This window comes from Tachysurus fulvidraco, chromosome 6 (genome assembly GCF_022655615.1).
Source record: "Tachysurus fulvidraco isolate hzauxx_2018 chromosome 6, HZAU_PFXX_2.0, whole genome shotgun sequence".
NCBI classification, from domain to species: Eukaryota; Metazoa; Chordata; class Actinopteri; order Siluriformes; family Bagridae; genus Tachysurus; species Tachysurus fulvidraco.
The window spans coordinates 4,544,962-4,565,351 of NC_062523.1; the positions used below are offsets into that span (position 1 = coordinate 4,544,962).

Genomic DNA, 20,390 nt, shown 5'->3' on the forward strand with positions numbered 1-20,390 from the left:
AACATTTGTTCAAAGTTACAATGAAAAAAAAAAGTGTCAAAGGGTTTTTTTTTTTTTTAAATGCAAAGGATAAGGAAAGAAGTGCTAGTTGAAGTGCTTCCTGAATAAGTAGGTCTTCAACCGCCGCTTGAAAATAGCCAGTGACTCAGCTGTCCGGACCTCTATGGGAAGTTCATTCCACCACCTTGGTGCCAGTACAGAGAAGAGTCTTGTAGTATACTTGCCTCTTACCCTGAGAGATGGTGGAACCAGTCGAGCAGTGCTGGTAGATCGGAGGTTGCGGGGTGCAGTGCGAGGAATGATGAGGGCTTTGAGGTAAGAGGGAGCTGGTCCATTTTTGGCTTTGTAGGCCAGCATCAGTGTTTTGAATCGGATGCGTGCAGCTACCGGAAGCCAGTGGAGGGATCGCAGCAGCGGGGTGGTATGTGAGAACTTTGGCAGGTTGAAAACAAGCCGGGCAGCTGCATTTTGGATCATTTACAGAGGATGGATTGCATTCATAGGTAGACCTGCCAGCAGTGCATTGCAGTAATCCAGTCTAGAAATGACAAGAGACTGAACAAGTACCTGGGCAGTCTGTGTGGACAAAAATGGCCGAATCCTTCTAATGTTGTAGAGAAGAAACCGACATGAGCGAGTCACATTTGCAACATGAGAGGAAAAGGACAGTTGATTGTCCATGGTTACCCCAAGGTTGCGAGCTGTGGCTGAAGGGGAGATCAGATCCTTGTGCAAGGATATAGCAAGATCATGACCTGGGGATGAATCACCTGGGATGAACAGCAGTTCAGTTTTGCTAGGATTGAGCTTTAACTGATGAGCAGTCATCCATGATGAAATTTCTGCCAGACATGCTGAGATCCGGTCAGAAGCTGTGGCATCTGAGGGTGGGAAAGAGAAGATAAGTTGTGTATCATCAGCATAGCAGTGGTAAGAGAACCCATGTGATGAAATAACTTCCCCAAGAGAGTGAGTATACAGGGAGAAAAGAAGAGGACCAAGTACTGAGCCCTGTGGGACACCAGTGGAGAGTCTGCGTGGAGCAGATGTCACTCCCCTCCATGTTACCTGATATGAGCGTCCTTCCAGGTAGGAGGCAAACCATTCCCAAGCTGATCCGCAAATCCCAAGACTCTTGAGGGAGGATAAGAGAGTCTTGTGGTTGACCGTATCAAACGCTGCTGAAAGGTCAAGGAGGATAAGGACGGATGATAGTTTGGCTGATCTAGCAGTATGTAGCTTCTCAGAGACATCCAAAAGGGCTGTCTCTGTAGAGTGAGCTGCTTTAAAGCCAGACGGTTTGGGATCTTGGAGGTTGTTCTGTGAGAGATAGACAGACAGTTGATTATAGACAATGCGTTCAAGAATTTTTGAAAGAAATGAGAGAAGTGATACCGGTCTGTAGTTACTGATGTCTGATGGATCCAGAGCAGGTTTCTTTAGGATGGGAATAACCCTTGCTCTCTTGAAGGTAGTTGGTACCTGACCAGATGCTATGGATCTATTGACGATAGTGGAAATGAAGGGCAAGAGGTCTTGTGAGATGGTCTGGAGCATAGTGGTAGGGAGTGGATCCAATGGGCAGGTGGTAGGATTGCAGGACTGGATGAGTTGTAAAATCTCTTCTGCTGCCACAGTTGAGAAATGTGACAACGAAGGTGTGTGGAATCCATACTCTGAGATTTCCTCAATCTTCTCCTGGTAGAAAGAAGCAAAGTCTTCTGCAGTCAGGGAGGATGAAGAAGGTGGAGCCGGGGGGTTGAGCAGAGAAGAGATGATGTTGTGGAATTTCCGAGGGTCATGTGAGGAAGCTTCAAGCTTTTCCTTGTAGAAGGAAGTCTTGGCAGAAGTCACATCTGAGGAGAACTTGACAAGAAGTGTTCTGTAAAAATCAAGATCAATTGTAAAAATCAATTGTATATGCTGACTGAAATTTGACGAATAAACAACTATGTCATCTAGATAAACCAAACAACACTGTCCTAAACATTCAGCCAACACCCTATTCATGAGCCTTTGAAATGTGGGTGGGGTGGGGCATTCTTTAACCCAAAAGGTAAAACTTTAAATTCATACAAACCCAAAAGGGCACACAACGTCAGTCTTAGCTATACTGTCTTGTACCAGTACCCATGGTTAAGATCAAGGGTCCTAAACACACTGGCTCTGGCAAGAGACTTCAGAATTTCACTCACAGTAGGGAGAGGGAATGCATCACTTTCACTCTCAATAGGAGATGCCCAAGGAGAATGAGATGGCTGAATAATGTTTTGTGAAAGCATATCGTCAATTTGTTCCTTAACTACTTCCTTTTTATGTACTGGTAACCTATAGGGCTTTTGCGCAACAACCACTTCTGTACGGACAGCAATCTTTGATGAACCAATTGAGTTCTACCAAGAGTAGTAGTACATACTTCAGGATGATCATACAAGAGTAAAAAAAACCATGAGACTCTTTGTCTGGTAAATTACTCTCATTGACCTTGCTTTGCACTAGCACGACAAGTTCAGCACCAGTTTTTTCCTGCACACTATTCTCCATATGCTCACTCACTGCCCATTCAAACGGGACAGGAAGAACAGAGGAATAAACAGAAGCAGTAGGCTTACAATCCACAGGTGGTTTACAAGACCTCCAGGAATCCACTGAGGTAATTGGTGGCTGAAAGGGAAAGACACGATTTTCCAGGTCCCCTGAGAAACTGTACAACTGATCTTTAATATTAAGCTGCAAACCAGTCAATGCTACGGAATCTAACCTCAGCATCACCGAATAGACAAGTTTCTGAGCTGGACGGACTACCAAATCATGCAAATAAAAATCAAGCATTTTCCGTCCAAGAGGAACCATTAGCATCACCATTAGCCAGATAAAGTGGTCCTTCATGCCATGCATTAAGTTGTTAATTAAGTCCTATCACCTTGTTCCATAAATCAAAATGCAATAGTGTGTAGGTGGCCCCTGTATCTACAAGCACTTTTTCCCAGTGCAATTCCTCACAGTTAAAGGAACTACTATCTGTTTAAGAACTATAGGGCCAACTCTTTTGTCCTGTCTGCTACTAGTTGGATCTTTCTTTACAAGTCGTTGAGTATAATACGCAGATACTACAACTCGTTGACTACGACTCTGGGGTTCTTTAAAACCCTGTGCGTGCCATCCAGAGTGTTTTCCACTCAAAGAATCCTTGAAATTAGGTACCTGGAGAATGATTTTCATGACACCTCCAACACAACAAACTTGGGTTTTGTTGCTCTGCAGGAAAGATAGCTTTTGTGTCTACCTCTTTTATTTTTTCTAGCCTGTGAATTCTGGCCAAATGTAGTGCTTTTGGACAATTGAAGCTGATTATACTTTCTCTGATGATCATAATCTCTTTCTGTTTGAGTTCCCAGCCTCGCCAGTTCCTCAACTGTCTGTGCATGGCCTCGAAGCTGACTAGCAAAACACGGGTTCATACCTTTTAAAAGGGTTTTTAAAACTTCATCCTCAGTAGCTTCCTGTTTCCAACGCTTAAACAAAGCTTGAAATGAAAAAGTAAAGTCACGAACACTTTCATTTGCCCCTTATACCCGATTTCGTACTTGACCCTCCAAATCTTCTGGCAAAAAGACAGCCAAAAAAGCTTGCAGAAAACTTTCCCCGAGTGCCGTAAACCTGCATTACAGTCATGGCTCCTGTTCTTCAACACCTGGCTAATCAGACCTCAGCAGCGCAGACTCTGTGTGTGTGTGTGTGTGTGTGTGTGTGTGTGTGTGTGTGTCTGTTACAACCAAGGAAGAGAAACACTTTAAAAACTTTTATAGATATAATTTGCTTTGCAAAATTGGATCTCATTTGCATTAGAAAATTGCCTCAGTTTTTAAAGTGTTTCTCTTCTTTGACTGTAACATGCATGTAACCTGTGACACACCTCTGTCACCTGCCTGGGGTGTTTTTTTTTTAATTCTCTTCCAACTAGTTTAGTCAAGCCCACAGGCCTGTTTGCCTCAGAGTCAATCTGCTCTCACGCCATGAACAAAACGTCTCTGTTGAGCGGAGACCACAAGCTGAAAGATAAGAACCAAGTGCAGAAAGGAATGGAGGAGAAGAAAGAGGAAGAGAAGGTCATGGAGAGGAACTGGATCCGTCCAGATCTGACCAGCAAGTGCACGTGGCAGCTCGGAGGGCCGAAAACGAACTCGCCTCATGTCCACGCAGAACGGTGAGGAACAGTTCCATGACTTCTTTTTATCACTTGGTGTATGATATTATAGTAGGATCCTGCATCACAGTGAGTTTCATCATCACTGTCCTCATTTGATGACATCATTGTTTTTTATTTAAACCTAGAGGGTGGGCGAGTGTGTGAATGAGCGTACAAGTAAATAGGTGTGTGATTGGGTGAGTGAGTGAGTGAGTGAGTGAGCGAGTGAGTGAGTGAGTGAACGAGTCGGTGAGTGAGTCAGTGAGAAAGTGAGAGAGTGAACAATGTATATTAAACCAGTCCCTTTTCCTGCAGGATGAAGCCACCCAGCATTCTTCCAAACATCCTGACGCACATCGGAAACACGCCGCTGGTTCGCATCAACAAGATTCCCAAAATGTTCGAGGTGAAGTGTGAGATCTGTGAGTATGTGTGCTCTAACACCGAGTTTGTACTTTTACACAAATGTTTCCAAATTACTGAACTGAACGTTCCTCTTCCTGTTACATGCTCAGTATGGCACACAAACACATGAATTACTAATCATTCTCCTAAGCAGCTGTGCAATCTGTAATGGGTCACATGACCATTTCTACTCAAAAAGTCTTTTTTCCTTTTCATTCTGACCTTTTACAAACCAGCAGTTTGGATCTGATGCTTCACTGTGGTGTAACTCTAATCCTACACTTTGGACTTCACAAGATGTCCTTTCACTGCCACTGAAGACCTCTTTGTGTATTAATCTGACACTCCATCTCCTGCGGTCACGACTTCTCTGTCTTCTGCACCGACCTCTGAAATACAGTACGAAGCAGAATTGGCCCGAGTGTGTGTTCACAGGAATCCAAAACTGTCAGGAGAGAGGTTGATCGAAGTGGGGCTTTAAAAAAAACATCCCCAGGTTCATTACTGTGTTTAAAGTGACTGTGATCCTTTATGTGGTGCTTTAACTTTAGTATGTTATTGACTTGTATTAGCAGCCGTGTATATAGCCGTGTATTAGCAATACCAGTTATACAGGTCAGACCGGCTGTACAAACTCAAGTGTTATATATATTCAGTGTTATAGAATAAAGAGCGAACAGGAATCTGGTTTTTCTGTAACATGGTGAGGCATTTCTTGTCTGATTAGCTTCAGGAAATAGAATGAAGAGCAGCTGGTGAGGGAACAGCTGATTATAGCTGGTTTAACGTAAGCGAGAACAGAAACTAACTTGCAAATTGGATGTATAACATTAACTGTAACTAACAACAGATAAAAGGTAAATGAGTGCAGAGATTTATTTTCTTTAAACATCCATTATATAGTTTTTTTCTTAAATGAAAGCATTAATTGGACTGTTTGGGCTTAAATTATTGTGTGTATTTGCAGTGGCTAAGTGCGAGTTCTTTAATGCTGGAGGCAGTGTGAAAGATCGCATTGCCATCCGTATGGTGGAGGATGCTGAGAGAGACGGCATCCTCAAACCCGGAGACACCATCATCGAGCCTACTTCTGGAAACACAGGTGTGGCCTGAATAATAGGATTATGTATATGTTTAGGGGTGGAGCTCCACCCATAATAACAGTTTTGTTTATATCACATGGAGAAATTTCTTCAATTCAGACACTCAGTATCAATGGGGGAAGAGGTGGCTTAAGTGATTAAGGCTCTGGGTTGTTGAGCAGAGGATCAGGGTTCAAGCCCAAGCACTGATAAGCTGCCACCTTTAGACCCCTGAGCAAGGCACTTAACCCTCCTTGCTCCAGGGGCATTGCTCCATACTTTTTTGCTCAGACCCCAACCTCCAAAAAATATTTGGTTATGTGAAGAAGGAATTTGACTCTGCAGTAATGTATATGAGACAGGCAAATTCTTTTATTTTGTCAGTTTTTCATAGTGTTTTTTTTTTTCTTCTTCTTTTTCTATTATCGACAAAAACCGGCAAATGTGATGAACGTTTTTCACAATGATGATCATAGCACAATAGCTGCAGTCCTGTAAAGTCTGCTTTTATTATTGATCGCTCTAAACAGGTCTTTCTCTGCCAATACCACACTTCTATACAGGAAGTTGATTCACAGATACCAAGATTTTCAAGAGAACTCAGAATCCGTTGTCTTGAAAACAAGGATCTGAACAGGGATCTGTGTAGGGTAGATGCCAATCAAATAAATCAAATGAGTGTGTGTGTGTGTGTGTGTGTGTGTGTGTGTGTGTGTGTGTGTGTGTGTGTGTGTGTGTGTGTGTGTGTGCTCTCAGGTATCGGCCTGGCCCTGGTTGCAGCAGTAAAAGGTTATCGCTGTATAATCGTCATGCATGAGAAAATGAGCATGGAGAAGGTGATTGTGTCTCATAAACTTAAAAATAAAACATGTTTTGGAGCTCGAAGGAAAAGAAAGCTCAAAATCTGACTGAAAAAATTGGATCTAGTGTTGAACAAGTGTTATTACATCATAGAACATATCAGCCTATTAGCTTTCAGTATGCAAATGAAGAACACTGGTTTGTATGAGTAGGGGAGGGGCTTGTGGAGTTTTCTAATGTTAAGAGTCATCATTATTTGGATTTTTATTATTGCTGGTTAAAATGTTGTGGTCTTTGAAATGTAATTAGTGTGAATTGATGTAAAAATTGTAAACAACTCTGTGTTTCTGTGTTTTTAACTCAGGTGCACGTGCTGCACGGTCTCGGGGCCAATATCATCCGGACTCCGACCGATGCTCGTTTTGACTCTCCAGAGTCTCACATGGGCGTGTCCTGGCACCTGAAGAATGAGATCCCCAACTCCCACATTTTAAATCAGTACCGTAACCCCAGCAACCCTCTGGCTCACTATGACAACACGGCCGAAGAGATCCTAGAGCAGTGCGATGGTAAATTTACATACAAAATGTACACATCTGGTCTAGAAGGTGTGTGGTGTTTGGTGTGTCTGCTTGTGTGTGTCTGTCTGTCTGTGTGTCTGTCTGTGTGTGGTATGTGTGTGGTGTTTGGTGTGTTTGTTGTTTGGTGTGCTTTAACTCTCTACATTTGATTATATTGTCTTCTGGTAAAGTAGGTTCCTGTCTTTTGTATACTATCTGCTTAACTCACTTTGTTCTAGAGTAGTGTGATTTGAATCGTGTTATATTCTATAGCATTGTTGATTTTTATAGTGTTGGTTTTTGTTGTTCTCTCAGCTGATTAATCAGGAGTAGTTTCAGTCTCCCTTAAGGTGTGAATTGGGGGCAGGGCTTACCTATTTAAATTGAAGGTGAACCAGCCTACTCTTCAGTGTGCTTTAACTCTCTACATTTGATTATATTGTCTTCTGGTAAAGTAGGTTCCTGTCTTTTGTATACTATCTGCTTAACTCACTTTGTTCTAGAGTAGTGTGATTTGAATCGTGTTATATTCTATAGCATTGTTGATTTTTATAGTGTTGGTTTTTGTTGTTCTCTCAGCTAATTAATCAGGAGTAGTTTCAGTCTCCCTTAAGGTGTGAATTGGGGGCAGGGCTTACCTATTTAAATTGAAGGTTCTCTCTCTCACATTAGTGTCTAGTACTAGACTACAAATATGTGCCTTAAACCCATCTCTGTACTCAAGGCCTACTCTCGCAGACACTCTCATCCACAAAGCAGAGGTCACAATCCCAATAACCTCATCTACCCTCCTCTGTTGTGTAAGTCTCAAACAGTAGTGGTAGGTGGGCTCTGGAATTGTCAGTCTGCGGTAAAGAAAGCTGATTTTATCTCTGCTTTAACTTCCCATTACTCCTTTGATTTTCTTGCTCTAACAGAAACCTGGATATCCCCACAGAACACGGCTCCACCAGCTGCTTATCCTCTGCCTATGCTTTCTCTCACTCACCACGAGAAACAGGCAGGGGTGGTGGTACAGGTTTATTGTTGTCAAAGAAATGGTGCTTTAAACCTCTACTCTTCTCTAATTTAACCATCTCTTCTTTTGAATTTCATGCCATTTCAGTTACCTCTCCTATCAGCCTTGTTATCATTGTTGTCTACCGCCCTCCTGGTCCCCTAGGAAACTTCCTGGAAGAAATGGACTCACTGCTTAGTGCTTTCCCTTCCGATAGCTCCCCCCTGACAGTGCTTGGTGACTTCAACCTCCCCTCTGACAAGCTACATTCTTCTTCCCTCCTGTCTCTTCTCGACTCTTTCTCCCTCACACTCAACAGCTACATCCCCACACACAAAGGAGGCAATGTCCTGGACCTGGTTTTCACCCGTCCTTCTCCAGCTACAGATATGACTGCTACCCCACTCCACGTCTCTGATCATCACCTGGTATCCTTCACCATCACTCTACCTATCTTACCTAAAACTACCTCTCACCCCCTTGCTCTTACTCGCCGCAACCTTCACTCTGTCTCACCTTCATCTGTAGCTTCCTGCACTCTTTCTTCCCTTCCTGATGCTAAGTCTTTTTCCTCACTACCCTTAGACTCAGCCACAGATACTTTCCTCTCATCTCTTTCCTCAACTATGGACTCCCTCTGCCCTATGTTCACTAAACCCAAGAAAACTTCTTCTTCTGCTCCTTGGCTTTCAGATGTGCTGCGCAACAATCGAAGAGAGCTAAGATCATCAGAGAGAAAGTGGAAGAAATCACAACTTGATGCAGATCTTGATTTTTACAGAACACTTCTTGTCAAGTTCTCCTCAGATGTGACTTCTGCCAAGACTTCCTTCTACAAGGAAAAGCTTGAAGCTTCCTCACATGACCCTCGGAAATTCCACAACATCATCTCTTCTCTGCTCAACCCCCCGGCTCCACCTTCCTCATCCTCCCTGACTGCAGAAGACTTTGCTTCTTTCTACCAGGAGAAGATCGAGGAAATCTGCCGGACCTTCACTTCAGCCCCGACTGCACTTACATCTCAGAGTATGGATTCCCCTACACCTTCGTTGTCACATTTCTCAACTGTGGCAGCAGAAGAGATTTTACAACTCATCCAGTCCTGCAATCCTACCACCTGCCCATTGGATCCACTCCCTACCACTATGCTCCAGACCATCTCACAAGACCTCTTGCCCTTCATTTCCACTATCGTCAATAGATCCATAGCATCTGGTCAGGTGCCAACTACTTTCAAGAGAGCAAGGGTTATTCCCATCCTAAAGAAACCTGCTCTGGATCCATCAGACATCAGTAACTACAGACCGGTATCACTTCTCTCATTTCTTTCAAAAATTCTTGAACGCATTGTCTATAATCAACTGTCTGTCTATCTCTCACAGAACAACCTCCAAGATCCCAAACAGTCTGGCTTTAAAGCAGCTCACTCTACAGAGACAGCCCTTTTGGATGTCTCTGAGAAGCTACATACTGCTAGATCAGCCAAACTATCATCCGTCCTTATCCTCCTTGACCTTTCAGCAGCGTTTGATACGGTCAACCACAAGACTCTCTTATCCTCCCTCAAGAGTCTTGGGATTTGCGGATCAGCTTGGAAATGGTTTGCCTCCTACCTGGAAGGACGCTCATATCAAGTAACATGGAGGGGAGTGACTTCTGCTCCACGCAGACTCTCCACTGGTGTCCCACAGGGCTCAGTACTTGGTCCTCTTCTTTTCTCCTTGTATACTCACTCTCTTGGTGAAGTTATTTCATCACATGGGTTCTCTTACCACTGCTATGCTGATGATACACAACTTATCTTCTCTTTCCCACCCTCAGATGCCACAGCTTCTGACCGGATCTCAGCATGTCTGGCAGAAATTTCATCATGGATGACTGCTCATCAGTTAAAGCTCAATCCTAGCAAAACTGAACTGCTGTTCATCCCAGGTGATTCATCCCCAGGTCACGATCTTGCTATATCCTTGCACAACGATCTGATCTCCCTCTCAGCCACAGCTCGCAACCTTGGGGTAACCATGGACAATCAACTGTCCTTTTCCTCTCATGTTGCAAATGTGACTCGCTCATGTCGGTTTCTTCTCTACAACATTAGAAGGATTCGGCCATTTTTGTCCACACAGACTGCCCAGGTACTTGTTCAGTCTCTTGTCATTTCTAGACTGGATTACTGCAATGCACTGCTGGCAGGTCTACCTATGAACGCAATCCGTCCTCTGCAAATGATCCAAAATGCAGCTGCCCGGCTTGTTTTCAACCTGCCAAAGTTCTCGCATACCACCCCACTACTGCGATCCCTCCACTGGCTTCCGGTAGCTGCACGCATCCGGTTCAAAACACTGATGCTGGCCTACAAAGCCAAAAATGGACCAGCCCCCTCTTACCTCAAAGCCCTCATCATTCCTCGCACTGCACCCCGTAACCTCCGATCTACCAGCACTGCTCGACTGGTTCCACCATCTCTCAGGGTAAGAGGCAAGTATACTACAAGACTCTTCTCTGTACTGGCACCAAGGTGGTGGAATGAACTTCCCATAGAGGTCCGGACAGCCGAGTCACTGGCTATTTTCAAGCGGCGGTTGAAGACCTACTTATTCAGGAAGCACTTCAACTAGCACTTCTTTCCTTATCTTTTGCATTTTAAAAAAAAAAAAAAAAAAAAAAAAAACCTTTGACACTTTTTCATTCTAACTTTGAACAAATGTTTTAAACTCTTGGTATCTAAAGTATGTAACCTAGTGAACCAGCATTAATGTATTCAGTGTTAGAGATTTAAGCACTTATGTACGTCGCTCTGGATAAGGGCGTCTGCCAAATGCTGTAAATGTAAATGTAAATGTGTGTGTGGTGTTGTTTTTTGTGTGTGCGTTGTGTCTGCCTTTGTGTGTCTGTCTGTGTGTCTGCCTGTGTGTGGTGTTTGGTGTGTGTGCTGGTGTGTGTGGTGTGTACGTGTGTTTGGTGCAGTGTTGTAATGTAACGAAGAAAAAATACTTATACATACCTACATTGCATTACGCACGCCCACACGCTCTACGGAGAAGCACTGGCATGCACAGCGTGCACGCGCAGTCAGAGCTGGAGGCATTTATCCATAACGGTGGCAACCAAAATCAACCAAAAGCAGTGAAATGTCACTATTCTTATTACCAGAGTTGATAGCAAAAACGAAATATTAATGCAATATCAATACTAAATATAAATTTAAACATTTATTGATTTGGTCTTTGTCTTGTGAATATTTGTTTATTAATGACTGCATTCATTGGACACACTGTTTGTAGAGAATGCACACATACATCCAACATGCATAAAATTTTGGTGTCCACTTTTGCCATTTAATAATATCATAACCTTTGGCTTACTATGTAATCATATAATATATAATATAAAACTCTTCTTGTTTTAAATTCTCAATGAGGGCTAAAACCCCTAAAGTTGAAACCCTAGAACCGCCCCTGCTCTTATGCCTTCCGAAAATCACTGAAATTTTACTTTTTACTTTTACTTCAAATACTCAAGTACATTAAATATCAGAAAATTACTTTTGGTACTTAAGTACAGTAAATATCAGATACTTTAAGACTTTTACTTGAGTAATATTCTCAAAGGTAACTTTCACTTCTACTGTACCGAAGTCTTTTTCTAGTACGATACTTGTACTTTTACTTAAGTATTGCTTTCTAATACTTTATACAACACTGGTTTGGTGTTTGTTATGTATGTGGAGTTGTGTTTCGTGTGTGTGCTGTGTCTGTGTGTGTTTTGTTTGTTGTGTGTGTGTGTGTGGTGTTTGGTGTGTGTGTGTGTGTGTGTGTGTGTGTGTGTGTGTGTGTGTGTGTGTGTGTGTGTGTGTGTGTGTGTGTGTGTGTGTGAGTGTAATCACATCCTGACTGTACATCTGCAGGTAAAATAGACATGCTGGTGGCCGGAGCTGGAACAGGTGGCACCATCACCGGCATCGCACGCAAGCTGAAGGAAAAATGCCCGAATATCCAGGTATGGCTCGAATCTGTCCATCACAACAAAAAACACCTTTTCTTCTTTACATTCTTCATCTTTCCAGCATCTCATTTATCATTTCTATTTTATTTCCTTATTTCTTTAGTTCATTGTTGTGGCTTTTGTACTTTCTTTTAAGTTCTTTCATACATTGTTTCATTTTATTCTTTCTTTCTTGATTCATTCTTCATGATTTAATGAATTTAATAATTACTCAAGAGCAAATAAAAGAATCATCTAAAAAAAAAGAATCGAATCAAAATGATTTTGTTGTCGGACGGGGCCCTCAATTTACCTCTGAAATTTTGCACGAGCTGTGTAGCAGGTGGGGAGTGGTGCAAAAATTGACAACAGCATACCACCCCCAAACCAACTTCACAGAACGTGTGAATAGGAAAGTAAAGGGGATGATATCATCTTACGTGGTTGGTGAGCATAATCATTGGGATCATTATTTGCCAGAGTTGAGGTATGCTATCAATTCTGCTGTTCAGGAGAGTACTGGATACTCTCCAGCAGAATTACTCTTGCAAGGAAGGTTGAAAGGACCTTTTGAGCGTGTTCTAGAACCACACCAGACCAGTCTCAGGGTTCTTAAAGATTTGCAGGAGATGCTAAAACGAACTTGTCTGGAGCGAAGGAGAAACAGAAACGTTTTTATGATGCCGGTCGTAGGAATGTGACATACTCCAAGAAGGATAGGGTTTGGATGAAAGCACATCCCCTTTACAAGGCCTCTCAACAATTTGCAGCTAAGTTTGCAGCGAAATGGATTGGGCCTTATCGAGGTGCATTTGTCCAGTAAATTATCGGGTTGTGCGTGAGGACAATGGAAAGGACTTGCATACAGTCCATGTGTGCAATTTGAAGCCTGCCTTTCCTGCCCCTGCAGAATTGGATTGTAAGAAAAGGGAGGAAGTCTTGAAAATTTTTACTAAGGAGTCAGATGATTATTTTCTTAGGTTCCTGTTATATGATCGCCCCCTATTTTCATGATTTTCGCCTACATGACTGTCGGAACTTAGAAACCTCCTCCAAGCTGACATATCACAAGGGTGATTTATACTTATATCTATAACTGTGTTGTCATTTACTTTAACCACGAATTTCTAGTAACTCTATAATCAGAATTGATGAAGTAATGATAAAACTCTTCAGACCTGGATGAGAATGAGCAAAAACTTCTTTATTGTAGACAATCAGCCATCCATTCCATTGAGCTCAAGAAATCAAATCACTAAGTCAAAAAGGAACAAATGAAAACCCAAAAAGAGCATTCACATATAAAACAAAAACTCAAAGTATCAAAAGAATGAAAAAGCTGCAGCACTCAAAAATAGGTCCACCGTCTGAACTGCCCCACGAAAAGAACTGCGTACTTCCCCATAAAAGTTCCCTCAATATATACCCTGGCGCTTCTAGGCGCCTCCTTCTTTTAGTTCTGTCTTTGTCAGCAAATTCCCATTATGTTTCAAGTCGTTCTCTGGGGCCCCGCCTAGTTATTTACATGTTTCTTCTGAAATCCCCTTATTTCCCTGAATTGCCTCATACGCCCTTTAATGACTTCATATCCTGCCTTTCTGAATTCCCCTTATTTTCCAGAATCATCACCTGACCCTTACTCATGTGCCCAAATATGGCCATTTTGATTCGATTCCTTTTTTTAGATTATTTTATTTGTTCTTATGCAATTATTTAATTTCTCTTTTATTTATTTATTTTTTTTTAATGTGATTAAGTTATATAGATGTTTCAGTTTGATTTAGAGTTCACAGTTCACACTGTTTTAGCCATACCTGGATATTCGGGCATTTTTCCTTCAGCTTGCGTGCAACGCCTGTGATGGTGCCACCTGTTCCAGCTCCGGCCACCAGCATGTCTATTTTACCTGCAGATGTACACAGTCAGGATGTCATGCCACTCACACACACACACACACACACCAAACACCGCCCCCCCCCACACACACACACCAAAAACCACATACCCCAAACACCCCCACGCACACACAACCTTCTAGACCAGATGTGTGTGTATATTCTGTATGTAGATTTACCGTCGCACTGCTCTAGGATCTCCTCGGCTGTGTTGTCATAGTGAGCCAGCGGGTTGCTGGGGTTACGGTACTGATCCAGAATGTGGGAGTTGGGGATCTCATTCTTCAGGCGCCAGGACACGCCCACGTGAGACTCTGGAGAGTCAAAACGGGCATCGGTCGGAGTCCGGACGATCTCGGCCCCGAGAGCGTGCAGCACGTCCACCTGTGTTAAAAACACAGAACTGTTTGTATCTTTTACATCAATTCAAACTAATTAAATTTCAAAGACAACAACATTTTAACCAGCAATAATCAAAATCCAGATAATAATGACTCTTAACATTAGAAAACTCCACAAGCCCCTCCCCTACTCATACAAACCAGTGTCCTTCATTTGCATACTGAAAGCTAATAGGCTGATATGTTCTATGATGCAATAACACTTGTTCAACACTAGATCCAATTTTTCAGTCAGATTTTGAACTTTCTGTTCTTTCAAAGCTCAATGCTTTATTTTTAAGTTTATGAGACACAATCACCTTCTCCATGCTCATTTTCTCAGGCATGACGATTATACAGCGGTAACCTTTTACTGCTGCAACCAGGGCCAGGCCGATACCTGAGAGTACACAAACACACACACACACATACATTTGATTGGTATCTACCCTACACAGATCCCTGTTCAGATCCCTGTTTTCAAGACAATTGATTCTGTGTCCTCTTAAAAATCTTGGTCTCTGTGAATCTGCTTCCTGTATAGAAGTGTGGCATTGGCAGGGAAAAGATCAATAATCAATAAAAAAAAATCAACAAAAAAATCAATAATAAAAACAGACTTCATAGGACTGCAGCTATTGCGCTGTGATCATCATTGTGAAAAATGTTCATCACATCGGTAATAGAAAATGAAGGGAAAAAAACAGCATGAAAAACTGACAAAATAAAAGAATTTGCTCGTCTCATATACATTACTGCAGCACCCCTGGAGCAGAGAGAGTTAAGGGCCTTGCTCAGGGGCCTAAAGGTGGCAGCTTGTCAGTGCTTGGGCTTGAACCCTGATCCTCTGCTCAACAACCCAGAGCCTTAAACACTTAACCCACCTTTACCATTACCCCCACTGATACGCTGAGTGCCTGAATTGAAGAAATTTCTCGATGTGATATAAACAAAGCTGTAACTAGGGGTGGAGCCCCACCCCTAAACGAATATTATCCATCCTATTATTCAGGCCACACCTGTGTTTCCAGAAGTAGGCTCGATGATGGTGTCTCCGGGTTTGAGGATGCCATCTCGCTCGGCGTCTTCCACCATACGGATGGCGATGCGATCCTTTACACTGCCTCCAGCATTAAAGAACTCGCACTTAGCCACTGCAAATACACACAATAATTTAAATCCAAACAGTCAAATTAAGAGAATTTCATTTAAGAAAAAAAAAAACAATATAGTGGATGTTTAAGGAAAAAACATCTCTGCACTCATTTACATTTTATCCGTTTTTATACATCCAATTTGCAAGTTAGTTTCTGTTCTTGCTTATGTTATACCAGCTATAATCAGCTGTTCCCTCGCCAGCTGCTCTTCATTCTATTTCTTGAAGCTAATCAGACAAAGAAATGCCTCAACATGTTACAGAAAAAACAGATTCCTGTTTGCTCTTTTTTCTATGACACTGAATGTGTATAAAGCTTGAGTTTGTGCAGCTGGTCTGACCTGTTTAGCTGTCCTCACCTAAACCTTCAGGATACAAGTCAATAACATACTAAAATTAAAGTTTTTTTTTTTAATCCCCAATTCGATCTGCTTCGTATTTCAGAGGTCGGTGCAGAAGACAGAAGTCGTGACCGCAGGAGATGGAGGGTCAGATTAATACACAAAGAGGTCCTCAGTGGCAGTGAAAGGACATCTTGTGAAGGCTAAAGTGTAGGATTAGAGTTACACCAAAGTGAAACCAAACTGCTGGTTTGTAAAAGGTCAGAATGAAAAGGAAAAAAGACTTTTTGAGTAGAAATGGTCATGTGACCTATTACGGATTGCACAGCTGCTTAGGAGAATGATGAGTAATTCATATGTTTGTGTGCCGTACTGAGCATGTTACAGGAAGAGGAACGTTCAGTTCAGTGATTTGGAAACATTTGTGTAAAAGTACAAACTCGGTGTTAGAGCACACATACTCACAGATCTCACACTTCACCCCGAACATTTTGGGAATCTTGTTGATGCGAACCAGCGGCGTGTTTCCGATGTGTGTCAGGATGTTTGGAAGAATGCTGGGTGGCTTCATCCTGCAGGAAAAAGGACTGGTTTAATATACATTGTTCACTATCTCACTGACTCACTCACCGACTCGTTCACTCACTCACTCACCCAATCACTCGCATTTTACTCGTACACTCATTCACATGCTCGCCCACCCTCTAGGATTAATTAAAAAACGATGATGCCAGAATTTATGAATTTAGGAAAAACTCACTGTGATGTAGAATCCTACTATAACATCATACACCATCTGAAGTGATGAAAAGAAGTCGAACCGTTCCTCACCGTTCTGCGTGGACATGAGGCGAGTTCGTTTTCGTCAACCCGAGCTGCCACTTGCACTTGCTGGGCAAATCTGGACGGATCCAGTTCCTCTCCATGACGTTCTCCTCCTCTTCCTTCTCGTCCGTTCCTTTCTGCACTTGGTTCTTATCTTTCAGCTTGTCCTCTCTGCTTATCAGGGACATGTTGTTCATGGCGTGAGGGCAGACTCTGAGGCAAACAGGGATGTGGGCATGACTAAACTAGTGGGAAGAGAATAAAAAAAACAAACACTCCAGGCAGGTGATAGAGGTGCGTCACAGGTTACCTGCATGTTACAGTGAAAGAAGAGAAACACTTTAAAAATTGAGAAAATTTTACTTGCATAATTGGATCTGCAAATTGATAAATAAGAATCAGAATCAGAAAGAGCTTTATTGCCAGGAATGTTTTCACATGCGAGGAATTTATTTTAGTGACAGAAGCTCCACAGTGTAACAGAATGACATATACAATATAGACAATTTGTATGCAAGTGTGAAATGTGCAAATGAAATATAAATAGTGGTTTTCAAGTATTTTTAAAATGTCTTTTATGTAAATGGAAGAATTTTACATTAGTACTGCAATGTTTTACGTAATGTTTAAAATTATTGAGATGAAATATTAACCAGTTCAGAAATGACACACAGACAAACACACAAACCAGATCGAATTGTACAAATAAAATTCTCAGTTTTTTAAAGGTTTTCTCTTCCTTGGCTGTAACACACACAGACAGAAACAACACACAGACAGACAGAATCCACACACACATACACACCCCAAGGCTAAGGCCTTTCTGATATTTTTCCAGAACTTCAAATTTAAAAATAATATATTTTTAAATAATCTTTATTAGCCGTTAAGCTTTGCTGAGATCTGATTATCCAGGTGTTGAAGAACAGGAGCCGTGACTGTGACGCAGGTTTACGGCATCGTTTCTATAGTAACCGCTCATTCTCCACATAAACAGATGAAGGTGTGTAATCTTTGAAATGGTGAAGTTTTCATACAGTAAGTGTCCGTGCTGTAAGAGTCCTCACTGCTCGGTCGTTGATTATTTATCTTTAACAGAATGACACAGGTGTAAAATAATGGCAGAATGTACTTCACTTTTTTTTTTTCATCATTTTGTGTTCCTGTTAATGATATCACAAAACTTTCCCCCTCGGCCCTACGCCACTCCTGTTCCACTTTGCTCTGTGGTTTTATCCGTTTGTTCTGTTCACGTTGTAACGTTGGTTTTGTTTGGGTTCCTGTCCGGTCTCTGCTCCGCTCCGTACTGTCTCTGGTTGTTTGTTTAATGTGTCTTGATGGATCTCACCTGTTTGTAGTTTACTTCCTGATTTATTTAAACCCTTCATTCATGTCTCATGCTCTGTGTGAAGTATGTGTTCAGTTTACACTCAGCGGCTGACGATACCAAGCTTTTGCTTTTGCTTCTTCAGTCTTGACCACAGTTCCTGTTTCTCCTTCTCCTGTGTTTGTACCTTCTGTCTGATGATCACTGTTTATGGATTTGGGTTTAGCCTCATGTTCTGGACTGTTTTCACTGAGATTACTGTGCATTAAGATTTTAAAATGCTTCCCCCTCCATGAATCCTTTCATGATAGATTAATTTGTTTTGGTCAGTAATAAATGTCAAATGCTCATATTATCTAACAAAGATTTCAGTTCATACGTGATAAACACAGCGTGTCAAAATTTTGTCCGATTCGTATAAGTAAAGTTTACACACTGCTGCACGGTTTACCTTGACCTACGCTGGGGTTTAGTCAAGACATTTTAAAAAGAATCTGCAGTAAATGTGCTGATTCATGCTGTTACAGCAGATCGCAGCTTTGTGGCTGATGCAAGACACACATAAGGGAAGAGACACTAGAAACCAAGCCCTTTAGTCATGACCAGAAACTGTTCACTCAGTTCACTCAAGTGTTAAGGACTCAAGTGTAAGTCCAGGCAAACTTTAAATAATTATTATATTTTTTACACATTAATTAGACTCAATTTAAAAAAATCATCATCATCATAATTAAACCAATGAATGTGTTTAAAATGTTATTTTATCAATAAAAACTGATAAAAAAATAACCCAACTTATCAATCAGATAAGTTCATTCTCGTGAATCACCATAGAAATTAGAAATTTAACCATGCATCAAAGTTATTTTTTAAGTTTAATATTGATGTTAAGGTGAAATAAATATCGGATCAAACTGTTCTGTCTCTAGATTCACTTTGAAACACTAACATTACTAAAAGATCATCTTTATCAGTGTCCAGTGTTTGGTGTACAGCTAGTTTTTGGGTTTTTTTAATATATATTAAATATATTAATATATCATCTTTGTGCTTTGACACAATGCAAATGATGAACCAAGTCAGGGCCAAACAGACCGGTAGAACGGACACAGTTTTCTACACAAAGTCATGGGCTTGGAGAAATGTTCCATAATGGAGATCACAATAATGCCCTAGAAAACTGTCTGGTGGAACCAGGCCGAATCCCGAGGTACCTATAACCACCGCCTGACCTCCTCCCTCCCCTCTCACTCCTCTCACCCCATTTACTCCTTCACTTCTTCTCCCTCGACTCGTCTCACAGACTCTTTATCCTCTAGTTATCTGGCAGACTGTAGACAGACTGCTTCCACCACCAGCAAACACATTCTTGCCTCAGGTATTCATATTCGTATTCCATATTTACTCAACAACTGACTTGCCTTGACTTGACTCTTGACCCTGCTGCCTCATTACATTTACCTGGGTTAGTCAAACACCTGACCCTGTATATGACACCACCACCTGCCACTGCACACTTAACAGCATCAGACACTTTCTATTATGAAATTTGTTTTTGGGGCAAATATTACCACTATACTTTCTGCTACACTACACAATAGTTTACAGTCCATGTTCTCTGAGTTTATTGTCCTGTGTATTTATTCTCCTGTGTATTTATTGTCTCGTGTATTTATTTTCATCTGTAATTATTTTCATTTGTATTTATTGTCCTGTGTATTTACCGTCTCGTGTATTTATTCTCCCGTGCATTTATTCTCCTTTGTATTTATTGTCCCGTGTATTTATTCCCCTGTGTATTTAATCTCATTGAGAAGCCACATTTTATTACAATATATACAAGCTATATAGAGGAATGACAATAAAAACCCACTTAACTATTACATTAAACTGCTCTGTATAGTTAAACACACACAATATATTAAACAGAAGATCAGATAACCCGTAGATTTACCTATTTATAATCATGAATTATTTGGTATCCTCACTGATTAGGACTGACTGTGAATAAACATCATACAGGATGATGCAATCCACATATCCGTGATCATGGCTGCATTTTTTTCTCAAATAAAAGGCATAAAAAGTAAACCCTGAAATAGACCAGTATATTATACCCTACAGTATCCCAAGCAGAGGGATAATGCAGTAGTATTAGAGTACGAGTCTATTAGAGGTTTACACATTCAGTGATGCTGAAGGATGTTGCCATGGTTTCTTTACATTAAAACATCTACATAAAATAAGCAGATAAAATATGAGTTGTGTTATAAATTCTCTAGTTAATAGATGTGTGTGTGTTGACACCTACCTTAGTGTGGAATAAGCTGAAGCAGAAGTGCAGTGCGATTTCAGCGCATTTAAACCTTTACACACACACACACACACACACACACACACACACACACACACACACACACACACACACACACACACACACACACACAC

General features: G+C 41.5%; 2 protein-coding genes across 3 annotated transcripts in view; one reads left to right on the top strand and one right to left on the bottom strand.

Moving 5' to 3' along the window:
• Window positions 1–20,390, bottom strand: part of LOC113661268 (cystathionine beta-synthase-like protein) — a 60,076-nt gene extending 39,686 nt beyond the window's left edge. Inside the window, exons 1-7 of one of the 2 annotated variants that reach the window (XM_047815169.1) lie at window positions 20,254–20,390; window positions 16,622–16,860; window positions 16,256–16,362; window positions 15,313–15,447; window positions 14,614–14,693; window positions 14,093–14,297; window positions 13,833–13,924 (exon numbers count right to left, since the gene is read on the bottom strand). In XM_047815169.1, coding sequence (XP_047671125.1) covers window positions 13,833–13,924; window positions 14,093–14,297; window positions 14,614–14,693; window positions 15,313–15,447; window positions 16,256–16,362; window positions 16,622–16,812 — 810 coding nt within the window. In that variant the 5' untranslated portion in view covers window positions 16,813–16,860; window positions 20,254–20,390. Of the gene's footprint in view, window positions 1–13,832; window positions 13,925–14,092; window positions 14,298–14,613; window positions 14,694–15,312; window positions 15,448–16,255; window positions 16,363–16,621; window positions 16,926–20,253 lie in introns of both variants that reach the window. The other variant, XM_047815168.1, reaches the window with a different exon arrangement.
• LOC113661277 (cystathionine beta-synthase-like protein) lies at window positions 3,917–12,210 on the top strand. Its single transcript, XM_047815170.1, has 6 exons — window positions 3,917–4,207; window positions 4,505–4,611; window positions 5,562–5,696; window positions 6,433–6,512; window positions 6,842–7,046; window positions 11,942–12,210. The coding sequence occupies exons 1-6, from the start codon at window positions 4,017–4,019 to the stop codon at window positions 12,172–12,174; spliced, it is 951 nt and encodes a 316-aa protein (XP_047671126.1). The 5' UTR covers window positions 3,917–4,016; the 3' UTR covers window positions 12,175–12,210.